Source organism: Oculina patagonica, chromosome 4, assembly GCF_052425735.1.
Source record: "Oculina patagonica isolate OP01 chromosome 4, crgOcupat, whole genome shotgun sequence".
Classification (NCBI taxonomy): domain Eukaryota; kingdom Metazoa; phylum Cnidaria; class Anthozoa; order Scleractinia; family Oculinidae; genus Oculina; species Oculina patagonica.
This window is the reverse complement of record NC_135761.1, coordinates 8,534,816-8,550,545: the sequence shown is the minus strand read 5'-3', so window position 1 is coordinate 8,550,545 and position 15,730 is coordinate 8,534,816. Positions and strand designations below refer to the sequence as shown.

Genomic DNA, 15,730 nt, shown 5'->3' with positions numbered 1-15,730 from the left:
TTCCAAAAAAATCATTTTCATTTCAAGATAATTTTCTGTCTTGCAAAAACTTGGGGAGGGCCCGGAACGAGGGGAAAGGTGGAAATAAATGTCTCGGTCGTTACCTTGAATAATGGCCGTGACTGATATTTTTTTAAAGGTAAACATAACGTAAACGTAAAGCCAACTCCGTTCATGATTTGAGTGTGCTCAAAGTAGCGGATGACAGTTCGACATCAAAATTATTTCTTTTTACGAAGTTAAGTACACAACACAAGTAACAGGTGGAGTGAGACAGCTACGTCTCAGTTACAGTCACCGAATATTTGGCATGTATGAATTATATATGATTTACATCAGCTGCAGCGCAAATAACAGATAGGTTAGCTGGCCAAAAGAGGTAGCTGTCACGCATCGACCAGTTCATCTTCAAGATGAATCGAAGCAGCGTTATTCATCCTAACTGCTTCTTTTTAACCGCTAACTTGGAACAATCAAGTGGTACCTTCATGGCAAGTGTTCTAACATGTATTCTCAATGCAGTGTTTTCTCTATTAACATCTACCGGTAATGTTATTATTTTACATGTCATCTGGAAAAAACAAGAACTACACTCGCCATCGTTCGTGCTTTTGTTTTGCCTCGCAGTTTTGGATCTCGTCGTTGGAGTGATTTGTCAGCCATTTTTCGTGGGTTATCACATTGCAGAATTCATGGATGACTTTAACGCTTACTGTGTCTTGAGAATTATTCAGAGCATATCTAGCTATACTACTATTGGCGTGTCTTTGGCAACATTAAGCGGAATCTCCATTGATCGTCTTCTCGCTTTAACCCTTCATCTGCGATACAGCATGATTGTTACTGTTCCCCGGATAATAGCTACTGCTATTGCAGTCTGGATGATATCAACTATTGTTGTTCTTTTGAGGTTTTGGATGAGTACCGATAAGTGGATTTATGTTCCTGTTGTCATATTGCTGGTAACGTTTCTTGTTACTGCAATAAGCACCTTGAAGATATTTCAGATCGTTCGCAGACATCAACGCCAAATATCCCAGCAACAACAGAGTGTTCAAAGCAACATGGTAAACGTGCTCAAATGTAGAAAATCTTCTATAACTGTACTTTATGTTTATGGTTTGTTATTAATTTTCTTCCTTCCTCTTTCTGTGACGATCTTCGTGGAAACATTTATTGGGTACACAATAACGATGAAAATTGCCTATGACTATGTTACGACTGTTGTTTTTATTAACTCCTTTTTGTCTTGTGACGTCATGACGTAGTCATGACGACACAAGATAATACTACAGGGGACAAGGTGCATTCCATGCGTATTTGCTTTCTGAGGCCGCGGAATTTTCCCGCCATGTCAATATTTTTCCCGCCATGTCAAAATTTTCTTTTTTTAGTAAATGCCGAAAAATGCGATCATCAGATTTAAACAAAACAGATGCAGACTTCTCAACCTCAAAGCACTGGAAATCTAGAGATTGAGGTAAAAAAATCTGGAGATTTCAGTAAAAACCGGGAGATTGATCAACTGACGGACAAAAATAACTAAAAGAGTCCTTAAACCAGGCGCTAATCAAATGACTTGTTACTCTGTTTTTTCGTGAGATTTCTGTTTCTCGTCGTGGGATTGAAGTGAAAACCGTGAGTCTCAAGACAAAATCGTGAGACTTGAGAGGTCTGCAGATGCTGTTTACACTGACAGTTGCGTTTATTTTTAAGCTTTTTGTTTGTTTTTCTTAGTGATAAAAGCAATCACACGAGATTCCCACCATTCTAGTCATATTAGTCAATCTGATAATAGCTACCGTTTCGTGAGAACAATGTGTTTTATGATTTTGATACAGCAATAGGGGAAAAGCATGTCTTAAACAGGATTGCGCCTTACAGAACTGTAGGTATGTCGACCGACAATATGTCAGGAAAACCTTTTTTTGCCGTTTCCATTTTTGATTAGATCCTATTTCAAAGATGTAATCCGTAGTAGTCGAACCACATGTGTGCCTTTACTTCAGTTGACTAGCTAGCTTAGGCAAGTTAGAATTTGTGCTGATTAAACTAGTTCAAAACAACTGATCCCGTGGACATTATTTTCCTTGTGTGTCTTCAATTTGAGTATTACTCGAAGACACACGCGAAAGGTCAACCATGAAACTTTGCTTGGTAGTGTGCGTGAGTTTATTGAAACGTGAGGCTGAAAACGTTCTTATCAGTCACAGACACAAAACAACAAAGGAGAATCTGTGACTTTGTTGACCTTTTTAAGATATTTAAGAATTATCTGTGACAGATAAATGCTTATGAATCTGTGTGTGTCTGTATTCATTTTGTGCTGTTATCGGAGTCCTATAACTGTTCAACGGCTACATGCTGGAGTGTACTTTGAATTTAAGTCAAGCCTACTTTCGGCTGCTTGGAAAAATCGCTTTTGATAAGGTGTCGGAAACAAGTCGCGTGACAATAATAAGTACAAACATTATCCGCCTGACAGAAATAGCAACGATCAATTAGTATGAATCAAGATGGACGCTTAATTACCGTGATAGTGATCGGAATGGATACTATTAAGGCATCGATTTCAAAACTTTAAGCATGTAATCTTATACAATAATTAAAGATAGAAACTTCATGGACAGTTACTCAGAGTTTCACGCACGAAGCGATCATCAGACTGTGTCGTTAGATGTGGTGAAATACAATTTAAACTACGTTCATGGAGGACGGTTGGAACGATCCTGTCTCTGATTGGCCCGTAGTACTTGTTTTCGTGCCTGCAGTTGGTAACAAGCTCAGATCTTTTGTTCAAAAAGGTGGATCTGTCGGCTGATAGTATGCAGAGCTTCTCCGTCAGACACAAATTGCAGCGTGACGGGTTTCCCCTGTAAGCGCTTGCTCTCGTGACAATGGACCACTTGATCGAAAATTCGGTGTTGTTGTCTTTCAGGTCCCAAATCTTATATATATTTTTTAGTTGGATTTTAAGCCTTTCGCGTGAGAACCTTTTGTAGTTGGAATAAACCTTTGTTTTTATCTTTAGCTGTGAAATCGTGAAGTTCAGCGCAAGCATTCACGACAAAGGTTTCTGAATTGACAAGTGAATCAAGAGTTTCGTATATCGTGTTGTGAATGTCACAACTTTTATCGAGCGACAAAAGTAGCTTTAGTTTTAGTTTAAATTTTAGGGGTGAGGAGTCTAAATGTTTCTTTATGTTAGATGCACGCTTTTTAATTTTCGATATCTTTACAAGCAATAAATAGACGTGAAAAGCGGTCTATTTTCAAATAAATTAAACTCTGAAAAGAGTCACAAGACACTAAGCCCAGAGGGCTTTTGATTAAATCCACTTGTGTACTGCTGGAGAATTGGGGAGATACGACGAGCTGTGAAAAATGCACTGAGGAAAAACAACAACGAGGTCATTATTTTGGAGCGAACATTTGGATCAGTGTCAAGGTTATGATACTTAAATGTCGGTAATTTAATTAATTTCGTGTGCTCTGTAAGGGAAGAGGTCGAAACTGGATCTAATTTGTTTAGTAAGTTTTTAACACTAGTATTCATTATTCTTAGCCGATTGTCTCGCACGTACGTTTTTTGGGTAGAAGTTTAACTGATTGGTCTTTTTCCTCTGTAATTTATTTTTCCGTGATCAGAATTTCTTAGTATTAATCAATTTGGTCATGTGGATATCGTTGTGTGTTACTGAGATAATGGAAAAAGTCACGTCACAAACGATGCGCCTTCCAATTTTAAATTAGCCTGAATTTCAGCCGTCTGTTACATATGGCAGCTTACTTCCTAAGCGTGTTACACCAATTTTTTTTTTTTTTAAATTGTGCTGGCGTTAAATGTCCCCCAATTTATGAAAACCGTCTTTTGACACAGCCTCATCCATCATGGTAACCGATACCGATTTCCTCGGTATAGGCGATATGATGAGCGTTAATTTAATTTGGTGAATTTTAATCAGTAAACGCTATTTGCTTGCTCGGCTTCAGTTTGCAATTCACGAAAACCCAATGGTCGCAGGATGTCTTTCTAATTTTCTTCAGCATATTATTTGGATGCGCTAAGAAGTTTTTTTAATTAAATTTGCAAACTCTCTTTGTATACATTGAGCCTCGATATTGAAAATAAATTGTTAATAAATATTACTGTATACAGAATCGCTTAAAATAGCTGTAGTGAGTCACTCCGAAAAGTTTTAAAATTAATTTACACGTTATTGCACACGTCCTTAAACCTGACAAGTGCTGACAATGTTTGTTAATTTCCAAATTGCTTTGATCAAAGATGATTTATATTCGCACGTACTTTCCATTTCACTAACAAATTAATTAAAATCTAATTGAATTAATCACTCTTAAATAAATGTTTGTTTTTTTTCAGCTTTTTCTTTATTACAAATTAGATTGCTATAAAAAGGGCGTCGTCGAATGAGATCACACTGGGTATTTCACATCCAAACTTGAGATAATTCTTAGCTTGTACGCTTGTACGCTTTGCTTGTACTGGTTTAAAAAACTCGATTAACAGTTGATTTAAAACGTTTGGCCAAAATGGTAATTTTTACTCTTTGATCTGACGTCAAAACATGTACATACGGTCAAAGATCCTTTTCTTTGTACGCCATGAAACTTTGGAACGACCTACCTTTTTTATAACAAACAGTCTAAGAGCATAGCGTTTTTTAAAAAAAGAACCTTAAAACATTTCTTTTTTGTAATAAGGGTCTTGATAGCACAAGTGTTGCAAATATTTTTAAAAACACAACAACGCTTTTCAGTTTTCGGAACATGTTTCGATGTTTCAAACATCATCATCAGCCATAATGAATATATAAGGTTTACAGAATGATCGTTATTATATATGTAACAGCCTATACAATGAGCCTTTATAAATTCAAATTCAACAGGTGTTTAAGGCTAGCTATTAAGGCTAGCTATTCCACTGTCCATTTTTTGGCCTTCGTTCATAAAGCAGTTCAAGACATTGTTAAAATAACACGTGCACCCTTCGCTCTAGCTCCGCAACCAACTGTAACTACGTTGTAGTTGCAACCGGAGATCATCTCTTTAATACCATACCTAGCACCATGCAAGACCAATGATTTTTGCATGTGAACTTTATTTTCTTATAGATCAAGCCTATAAAGATTTTTTTTTTAATTTTTAGCAGTTCTAGTTTTTACATGTAAATTTCCGTAAATGAATGTGTTTAAACTTCTGTTAAGTCGTTTGCGATTTCTTGCAAGTTGTAATTACCTCTCGGAAAATGCGTATTAGATGTTAGTTCTTAATCAACTCATTGTGATTGTTAAATATATTGGATGTTACGTTTCTTTTTGTTTTTAGACTTCCCGTATTTTAGACCCTTTGGTTTGCAATTTCAATTTAGACGGAAGGGTTTTTTTTAAATAGCTTTTCCATCAGGCTAGAATCTTGTCACAAAGGCTACAATTTCACTAAAAGAAAAGTAACTCGGGTCTGTATTTAGCTGAAATTCGTTCAATAGCCAAAACTGTCATCATTGTTAAAAGCCTCTCATTTTTTCCAATTTTGAAGCCTGTCTTTCACGAATGCGAAGAATTCGTACACAGGAATGCAAAAAGTCTCCTTATATGCTCATGTCACGTGTCTAGACACGTGGTGACACGCAGGAAAAGTGGCTAGTGGCGACTTTCCTACTGGGACGTAAAGGTGACATTCGCTGGCCACAATTATCACTGGGTTCCTCCCTTGGATACTTACAAAATGATAAAAAAATTCCCACGACGGGAATCGAACCCGGGCCGCGGCGGTAAGAGCGCCGAATCCTAACCACTAGACCACGTGGGATGTGGCGGTTTGAAGAGAATACTTCAAATCAAGTAGTGGATATGTCAAATTAAAAAAATTAGCATTGTTTAAAAAGTGTTCAAGAACTGAAGTTTACAAAGTAAAAATCTGATATTTCACTCGCATATAGCTAGGGATTAAAGAGCCACATTTTTTAAAGGTTGTCCCGAAAAATCTAGCTGGTTCAGTAAGGGAAAGAGAAAGAAAGTTAAAAAAGCTGAACAATGGATTTCTAACATTGAAAGAGAAGAAAATGAGCTGATGACACAGAGAAGCTTCTGGAACACAAATGCAACAAAAATTCTAAAGTTGCTGAATTTAGACTCAGACGACCAGGTACAAGGCAAATTAGCATTTAAAAACAACATTTCCCGTACTATAGTTTCTCTTCTGTATTAAAAATCCATTTGAAATGAAGCGTGTGTCTTGCCGAATAAAAGAACCTCTTGAGACCTCATACGCAAAACGGAGCCGTTCATTTCTTTTAAGACTCTATTGTTCTCTTGCAAACGCGAAGCGTAATTTGCTTATTTGCTTAATTTCAATAATAAATAATAATAAATTTTAGTGACACTTAGATTGAAGTTGACTAAATACTTCAAAGGGACCACCCCGAGTTTTCTTAGAATTTTACAGAAACTTCCAATGAACAGTTAAAATTCTGCTTTGGTACATCTTCATGTTTTGTTATTGTTTTTGTATTTTGCAACATAAACTTACTACTTGCTAAAAATGGTGAAAATTTAATAAGCGCCCATCCTCGAATAAGCGCCTACCTCAAATAAGGGCCTATTCTCAAGGTGTATAAATTTAAAAAGCGCCCAAGGCGCTGAAAGGCGTTACGTCATGACCTGCGCATGTGCGAGATTTCATTTAGTTCTCGTTGAGTTTCAAAGGCATCCGCCATTTTGAATTAAGCGAAGTCGTCGAATTTTGTGCAAAATGAGCCCTTCTACGTCTAAATTACAACGTGGTTTTGCTTTGTTTATGAAGTACTTTTCGTCGGTGCGATATTTTAGAATCGAAATTATGGACGCAGATGAGGCAAGAGAGGATGTGGCGGAAAGTTTCCTTCGATGTCGATTAGGTGAGAGACTCTAACTTGTGAAAATTTTCGTAGTTTTTCGATATATGCTCGAACGCAACGGTCATTTATGATCTCTACTGTTCTTGTCATTAAGGAAAATCGCATATCCTGTTCGTGCAAAAGCACTTGTTCGACAAAACGGACAGCAAATTCAAATCACCAGTCCCGCACAGTTATCAGATTTGATAACCTCGTGACGTCACAACATGGCGCCATTTCGCAACTCGGTGAGATTTCGGAGGATATTTCGTTTGTTCGTCTATTTTTCGGTTGTGTTCGTGTGTTCTACCCATAGTTCTACGCGATGACCTTGAGAGAAAGATGAACTTCAAAAGTGCATAAAATGGCGAGCGTCGGTGGTGAGTTGTGCGGATATTTGTTTGACGATTTGAAGAGATCGCTCGAGGATGACAGTTCATTCCAGGTATGTTTATATTCTTTGCCGTCAATTTTAAGTCAGTTGCGCATTTTTGTGGAACACGTAGAAAAAATGCTGTGTTCTTCAGTTATTTTTCTTTCGATTTATCGCTTGCTCATCCGAGGGCACAAAGAAATGTACGAGGGCACTATGGTTTTGTGATTTGCTCTCTGATTCCTCTACTGACCGCCATGTTTAATTGTTTGTGTTTCTAGTGTACGTTCTATAGAATGAGTAAACTTAAATGGCTAAATAATGGATTTTCACATACAGAAAATCGTTCGTTTGTTTCTTTACTGCTTATGTTTGGAGGGCTTAGTGCTACCGTCCGTAGTCCTTTTGTGGTTGACAGTGAAATCAGCGAAGTATGAGCAACACTATCGCGGAACGCAGTCACGAAGTCTTTGAATTTATGAGTGTTTAGAGAATGGCCGCTGTATGCGCAATGGAATTTGAGCGGGCTTTATTTTGTTTGTTAAACACGCTTTCAGTTCGCCCTATCCTTTGCGCAACCCGCTTACAGAACGAATAATACACATTTATCTGTTTATTCGACTTAACCATCGCGCAACACGCTTTCAGAACGAGTACTACACATCTACTTTCCAATCTTGGACATATCCTTCGAACAATTGTTATGTAATATCATGAACTGCGTTACTGCGGTAGACGGTATATTTATCTCTTTCATTTTGCATACAGATCTAGAAAATCGTTTGTTTGTTTCTTTACTGCTTATGTTTAAAGGGCGAAGTGGTACCGTCTACAGTCGTTTAGTGGTAGACAGGGAAATTAGCGAAGTATTATGAGCAATTGTTATCGCGGCACGCAGTCACAAAGTCTTTGAATATTTTAATGAGCGGGCTTTATTTTGTTTGTTATACACGCTTTCACAACGAGTAATACACATCTGTTCAACATATATCCTTCGTGCAATCCGCTTACAGAACGAGTAACAGATCTATTCAACTTATTCTTCGCGCAACACGCTTTCAGAGCGAGTAAAACACATCTACTTTTCAATCTTCAACATATCGGCTCCGAACAATTGTTATGTAAATTCAAAGCGCGTGACTACGGTAGACGGTATATTTTCCTCTTTCATCTTGTCACGCTTATTAACCCAAATATTTCTTTATTCAACAGATCATCGAAGCAACTGACCGCCGAAGGCACTGAAACGAAGAAGTTCTGAGTGTAAACTCAATAAACAACGCATCTTTTATTTCTCTACCTTTGTATCGGTTTCGTTCTTGTCTTAGTTAATAAATATTAGCAGCGTTGGTGATGAAATTGCTTCAAATAAAGGCATTCACGGTTTTGTTGGTGTACCAGTACACTTGGACAAATTCAAAAGTCTCAACAAATTTGGAGAAATACTAGTACTATTTTACAAGCAAGGGGAATACAATAAAAGCTAATAAACTCCGGAAGACCTAAGATCTAAGACCGCGCGCGTTCGATGACCTAATCTAAATGTGCTTTGTCTGTTATTTTAGACAAGAATTTAAACGTAAATGCATGCGGCCAAGAGGAAATTCAAATCAAGACTTATTTATCTTTAATTTAGTGTACAATTTGAATCGCATTTAACTGAGAGCCGTATAAACAAGCTTTCTTGAAATGGCCGCCATATTAAAATGAGAACTGTTGCCATGATAACATGTCACATGAGCTCAAACTTGGGGGTTGATTGGCTAATGGTTTGTTTTGGCCGTGGTTATCAAATCTGATAACTGTGCCGGGCTGATCACGGCTGCCCTTGCAAAACCGCAGGGACAACATGTGGCAACCACTGCAGATGTGGATCGACAGCAAAGCCGTGTCGAAACAAAGTGAGATTGCGTTGAATTATGAACTTTATTTTAAGTTGGTTTGTATTTTTGTGTGTAGATCGTTGATGCTGGACGCGAATGGAACAACAAAAATCGAATCATTTAGGCCATGCTTTGTTTATGTTCAATTATTATTCAGTGCTTATTTCACGTGTACAGCAGTTCTCTTGTTCATTGAAACATTTAGAAGTTTCGCCTTTGTTGTATTTTTGGATGCCTATTCTGTGAGCTGAAAGGTTTTCTAAGAGAGCTGATTAAGATTCAATCTTTTATGCGACTTGAAATGTATCAGTCACTCACTGAGTACCCTTTCTTCCTATCAAGCCTGGTGCAAGTACAACGACAGCTGTAGGATCACAGAGTCGTCCGCAGCCATATCAGTTGCAATTGGCATGGAATCTAGACCGAGCGAAGAAGAGGAGCGAATAAAAAAGAACAATGATGTAAAGGTGAGGTTTCATAATTTATAAGATTTTTATATTTTTTGGCACCTAAGCAAAATACATACAGTATAGCTGTCAATACTGCAACACCACCAATTCAAGAGTATTGCAGTTTCACATGATGCCACCACTTGGTTTCAACAGCTGGTCAAACAAGATTTGTTTTGAAACAATACTTGATGATTCAAATTAACAGCCTCACTTTTTTGGCCAAAACACTAATGGAGACTATCAATATACACCTTGGACACAGCTGTAGCTCAATCCAAAATAAACCAATCACACTGTATATAACCTCCACAAACTACTATATTTTATTTCTGCATGTTCTTTTAGGAATTCATTCATACACTTGATGAATCAATGGTCCGTAAGCTATGCATCAGAAGCCTTCGGAGGGGAATTGGTAGTATGGACTACATACACGGTCTCCTAATTATGGAAGATGACCTTGAGGATGAGTCATTGAATAGCAGTGACATAATCCCCACCCCTGGCACTTCAACAGAAGAGCAGCTTACTAGCATAGAAGGAACTCCTGGCCCTACATCTCGAGCTTCTTCTGGGAGCAGCACCATACCATGATGCCAGTGTGGCATGTGCCAAATCATGCCGCAGGACATTGAAAATAAATGTTGCTCACCAAGGAGATGTGATACCATATATATACAAAGTAGGTTAAATAAGGTATTTTGGCAAGTTTTTCTAACCACGCCAAAATTGTTCCAGTTTTAATGGAAACATAGCCCAAAGAACATGTACCCTTGGGATGACCACGTATTGTAGAGTAGCGCCGTCATTTTTGACGCGAGACTGTGGGGCATGCTACAAAGCAAGCACAACCAAATCTTGGTAACGTTTTCAGAACAAAAAGGAAGACAAAAGGCTGGGAACGAGAATGTTGTTCGATCCGATGCAAAGTGGGATGATTGTGTTAAGGAAGGGTTGTAAGGGTTGTACTGTAGCACGGATATTTTTTTAAATATAAGCACGAACAGCAGTTACTGTTTTCCTTGCCATGCGAGTCTGACAAGTTCTATTTGCTCGTGTATACTTATTTAGTTCATGAAATGTTTCTCTGGATTTTTTTTATAAGGTGAATATACCGCCAAACAAGTGTCCTAGAAACTAGAAAGATTTCGTAACTGTCCTTAACTGATGTTTCTTGTCAAGTCGCGCTCCCAAGCACGTTTTGCTAAGTAAAAAGGTTTTCCCTGATTGAACAAGGAGAGTAAAAAAAATACTTGTTATAGTTTGTTGCTTTACAAGCGTAAGTGCGTGAAACTTGTCACATGAACTTGTCAATCAGTCTCCAGGCACGACACTTCACGATCAAGATAAATTATCTTGACCGACAAACCGGCAAACCGTGCACAATTTTTTACGCCACAATCAGAATTTTTAACGTCATTGCCTACACTTTCGATTTCCTCAATTCAGTTTCGGCATATTGATTTTGTATTTTTCCTTTATTTCCTCTTCTATGTAACATCACGACTTTTGTGTTCAATTTTTTAAAACCTTATTTTTTTGTGTGTCCATATAATACTTAAGAGTAAGCAAAAAATACCTGTATGGTAGAGTGTAGTTTTTATATAACGTGTTGCTGTAACGATTCGATCGAAGAAAATACCGAGACATAATACAAAACAAGAAAATTTATTTCTCAACAAACATGTAAGTGATATTTCGATTCAAATTCAAATAAAGTTCATTATTTAGGCTTCAAAGGTGTACGACATGATCCCGGCGATTGAACAAAGAGGAAGGTGGCTAAATTTAGGTGTGCAAATTTCACCAGTGAAACAAAACAGAACTGTTTTTGCTTTCGAAAACAACTGTTGCGTTTATTTGAATTAAAGTTTTGTCGATAAACCCAGAAATTGCTATTTTTAAATGCTTCTTTCTCCTCAGGAGTTCCCAAGGCCAAAGGTTGTCTCAAATTTTATTTTTTTTTTGTCTTGAATTTAACGTTTTTTGCCATAAAAAGAGGTTATCTATTTACTTTGAAATGTAAATTACGCGCTCTTTAATAGAAATATAGCATTAGGCTTTTAGAAAATCAGCACGTCCATTTTGAGAGATAAGATAATGACCGAGTTAGAGGTTGAGTTGAGTTTGAGTTGAGTTTGAGTTGAGTTTGAGTTAAGATTGAGTTAAGATTGAGTTAAGATTGAGTTACCGTTTTCCATTTGTATTTGCTAAAAAAGTGTTTAATTTAAGATGCGAATCACTTTTTACGACCAAATAAGCAAGAAAACTGATACTTTTGTATTTTAGAGAATTATGTTATCCTCATTTCGTGTCCTAACCCACCACACCCCCCCCCCCCCCCACCCACCCAGTCCCCTTCTAACTTTTTTTTGTTCATTATTCAGTGAAAGCGCATTGAACGAACTGCTGGTACACTGGGCCGGTGAAAGAAAAGAAAAAATGCGAAACATTTTCCAAAAACAATCCAATACATTTTTGTTTATTTCCGTGTTGTTAAAATAAAAAAAAAATAAACTAAAATACAATGTCTAAATTGAATCCAACAATATTAAATGTTACGCAACATGGTGGTTGATACTAAATTTTAACGTAAATAAAACAATCAGCTCTACTTCGATCTTGTGTTGTCCACTATACCGTTCATTATTCTCTAATGTATGATCAAACTATCTCCTCGTTAATTAAATTCTGATATTCTTCAGGTGTAACATTGACATTTTCTGGAAGCATGATAGTCATTGGAGGCACAATCAAATTGCTTTGTTTTGGTTGTGTGTTAATACATTCTTTTCTTGCACAAAATCGAAAAGTACGTTCCACCGCAAAGCTCCTTCCATCAGCTGTTTCATTTGAAGGTACATACAGGCCCTCTACTGAAATGCAAATATCTCCCGCTGAAAACTGATTCTTCCATCATCAGATATTTCGTCACCCTAAATTTTTAAAGCAGATAAAACATAGGCTTTTCCTTTTTCTCGTATCAGAAAACCAACGATGCGGCAAACGGACAGTTACCTGTGCATCACTGGCAGATTTCTTTAAGGCAATTTGCATTGCTTCTTCTTCACTTTCGACTTGGAATTTAAACCAACAGCTGTTGGTAAGGCGCGCTGGTGAAGAACTAAAAAGAGACTCCCCTTTGACTACATCAGCGTAGGAGGCAACAGAGTCACAATCCGAATCGCTACTTATAGACTCCATGATCGACCGTAATGGACAAAACAAATGATAAGAATGATCTTCAACGCACTTAAAACACGTTGTTCTCCAAATATCCAGAATTCGAAAAGGCGAATTATTTCTCTGTCCATTGTGGAGTTACCATGGCATTCAGACGAATTCCGATCTGATCGTGCGATTGCCGTGGGAAAGAATTCGCATTAGCCCGAAGAAAGGCTAGACAGAGAAACTGCGGGATAATGGTGAAATCAGTTTCGTATCACAAAATTAAATTTTGTAGCCAGAACCCCTGAGCTAAGACTAATTTTTCTAATCGGGTCTCCATTTGCCTTTAAAAAAAATAGTTTAGTAGCTGGTGGATAGAGGGTTTCAAAAATTGAAATGTCGGTTTGAACATAGCTAGTCGACGCGCGAGACAAAAGAAAAAATATTATGTTAGCCTCTCCTATTTTCTTCCTCTCGCGTTTCTCGAATAGCCTGAATAAAACTATCTCTGAAAGAAAATTAATGATGGACTGCTTGTAGTCAACACCGCGATAAAAGGTAATGATTTGCAAGCAACAAAACACGAGAGCTGAATTGTTCTTAGCGTAAAACGCGAAATAGTGTAAATTTGTCAGTAAGATGTTAAGTATTATTTCAGTAAATATAATGAGAACCTTCGATTTTGAACTTTCTATTGTAAAAAAAGGAAAAGACACTGGAAATACGGTAACTCAATCTTAACTCAATCTTAACTCAAACTCAACTCAAACTCAACTCAACCTCTAACTCGGTAAATAGCCGATCCCCCATTTTGAGGTTCATGAACTGCCAGTTTATCTATTTTTTTAATTGCCTTAAGCTTATTCAGTGCGTTAAATTGTTTCTAATAATTAAATTTGAAAACCCTTCCTTGTCTCCCTTGAACATCAGTATTGACAAAATTTGTTGAATTAGCTGTCTTTTCACATTAACGTTTTAGCATTTTAAAATTAAATAAAAATAACCTTCGTAAAATTATTTATACATAGACTCGCTGCAGATAATTGCACTCTCTCGGCTGTCAGACGGAACGGTTTGATCTAAAGACGATTTCAGGCTGAGATATTCTGTTTTATCTTAAGAAGAGGCTAGGGTGCATTACGGTTTTGCAGAAAGTCACTCTAAAACGTATTTACATTAAACATGTGAACGTCTCAGTCTCGGGCAAGTGCTGACAATGTTATTTTCCACATTATTTCCAATTTATACCAGCACGTATTTGCCATTTTTACAACAAACGAAAAAAAAGATTAAATAACCGAATTTTATATTTATAGTGAACTTTGGGTAAAATTATATTAAAGTGTGAATCTCAAAGGTTCCTGTAAGAAGAAAGGTGTAGTCGATTCAAACTATTCTAGAGATTTCACAACCGAGCTTGACATTGATTATGAGAAAATAAGTTGTTTAGTTGAATTGTGGATGATTACAATTTATAACTGCTTTTCGGCATATTAAAATTAAATTAAATTAAAAAAGCACCTTTAGCAAATTTTCTCAAAAGTTGACTGGGCTCAGATTAAAAAAAATAAATACATGTATATATCTTAAACTGAGCTCTCAAATGGATATGTAATACCCCGTCAACCGAACAACACACGAGCTTTTTTGCCCACTAAGCAGTATCTGCAAAATAAGATTTTTTGCCATGAGCATGAACGACTAAAATGCTGTTTAACTTTAAAGTTGTTTATCTGTTGTACTTTTTTCTTTCAGATTTGAAACATTTGAAACATATTCAGATTTGAAACATGGGCCTCTTTATCTTGATAATGATCTGCATGACATGTCTGGCATTGCCTAACACTGGCATTATGGAAATGACCAACTGGACAGTTGACCAGCAACTAGTAAAATTTCTTTTTATCAGTGAGGAAAAAGTACCATGGTTTAATGCAATTTTTTTTCCTGTCTACTGTTTTTGTTCTCATATTCTTTCTCCAATAAATTTACCATAATGAATCGATTTGTCGCCTGATGGTCATTTTAGACAAAGCTTTTGTCCCGTATGTGATGGGTTTTGATCGTAAACCTTTGGCCAGGGCCGTAATCAGACTTCGGGCATAGACAAGGCAAAATATTGCTAGGGGCCTCTGCGGTAATGTCCCCAGAAAATTTTGAAATCTAGAAACTCTGAAACACTTTTTCAACATATTTCGTATGATGTTTCTCCAAAAGAATCAATCTTTTTCAACTGGGGATTATTTCCCAACAAAACATATCTTGGTTTCTCATTTTGAGTTCAAATATAGACGAGGCAAGTGCCTTGTCTTGCCTCTTGCTAGTCACGCCCCTGTTGGCAACAAGATCCGTTTCTTTTATATTCAAAGGTTGTCACTTATGCTGCGTTCCCTGATGTGAACTCTGAAAATGAATTGAGACAACAGTGACATTTCAGTCTTCTTAATCAAATGCTCATTATTGAAAATGGCAGATAAAAATCTTATATAGAAGTGTTAGTTTTTGTTGAGGGAGGAAAACCGGAGAAACCGGAGAAAAACCCTCGGAACAAGGACGTGAACCAACAGCACACTAAATCCACATATGACGCCGGGTCCGGGAAACGAACTTGAGCCACATTGGTGGGAAGCGAGCGCTCTTACCACTGCGCCATCCCTGCTCCTCGAAGGTGCAATGTTTAGTCTCATGCCAATGGGTCAGTGTACAGGTAATTTGGCACTTGTTACGTTATATTGTTTTTAATTTAATAATTAAATTTGAAAATCCTTTCTTTTCTCTCTTTAACTTTGGTATTGACAAATTTATTGGATTAGCTGTCTTTTCGCATTAATGGTTTGGCATATTCGTAAATGTATTTACACAAAGACTCGCTGCAGATAATTGCACTCTTTTGGCTGTCAAGCAGATATCGACAACTAAACTAGTTCTCCTGTTGAAAAGGAAAACTGTTTAGAGC

General features: G+C 37.1%; 1 protein-coding gene, 1 non-coding gene and 1 pseudogene across 2 annotated transcripts; 2 read left to right on the top strand and 1 right to left on the bottom strand.

Annotated features, from left to right (window-relative positions):
- Positions 1-387: 387 nt before the first annotated feature.
- On the top strand, positions 388-3,657 carry LOC144652187 (melanocyte-stimulating hormone receptor-like; annotated as a pseudogene).
- Positions 3,338-14,793, top strand: LOC144649375 (uncharacterized). Its single transcript, XM_078508864.1, has 4 exons — positions 3,338-3,448; positions 9,497-9,621; positions 9,952-10,288; positions 14,530-14,793. The coding sequence occupies exons 2-3, from the start codon at positions 9,565-9,567 to the stop codon at positions 10,198-10,200; spliced, it is 306 nt and encodes a 101-aa protein (XP_078364990.1). The 5' UTR covers positions 3,338-3,448; positions 9,497-9,564; the 3' UTR covers positions 10,201-10,288; positions 14,530-14,793.
- Trnak-cuu (transfer RNA lysine (anticodon CUU)) lies at positions 5,761-5,832 on the bottom strand. The gene has a single exon. It is a non-coding gene; the product is annotated as a tRNA-Lys (tRNA).
- Positions 14,794-15,730: the final 937 nt, after the last annotated feature.

Coding starts and splice junctions, on each gene's coding strand:
- LOC144649375 (XM_078508864.1), top strand. CDS start 9,565: ATGGAATCTAGACCGAGCGAAGAAGAGGAGCGAATAAAAAAGAACAAT. Junction 9,622..9,951: donor AAAAGAACAATGATGTAAAG/GTGAGGTTTCAT, acceptor ATGTTCTTTTAG/GAATTCATTCATACACTTGA.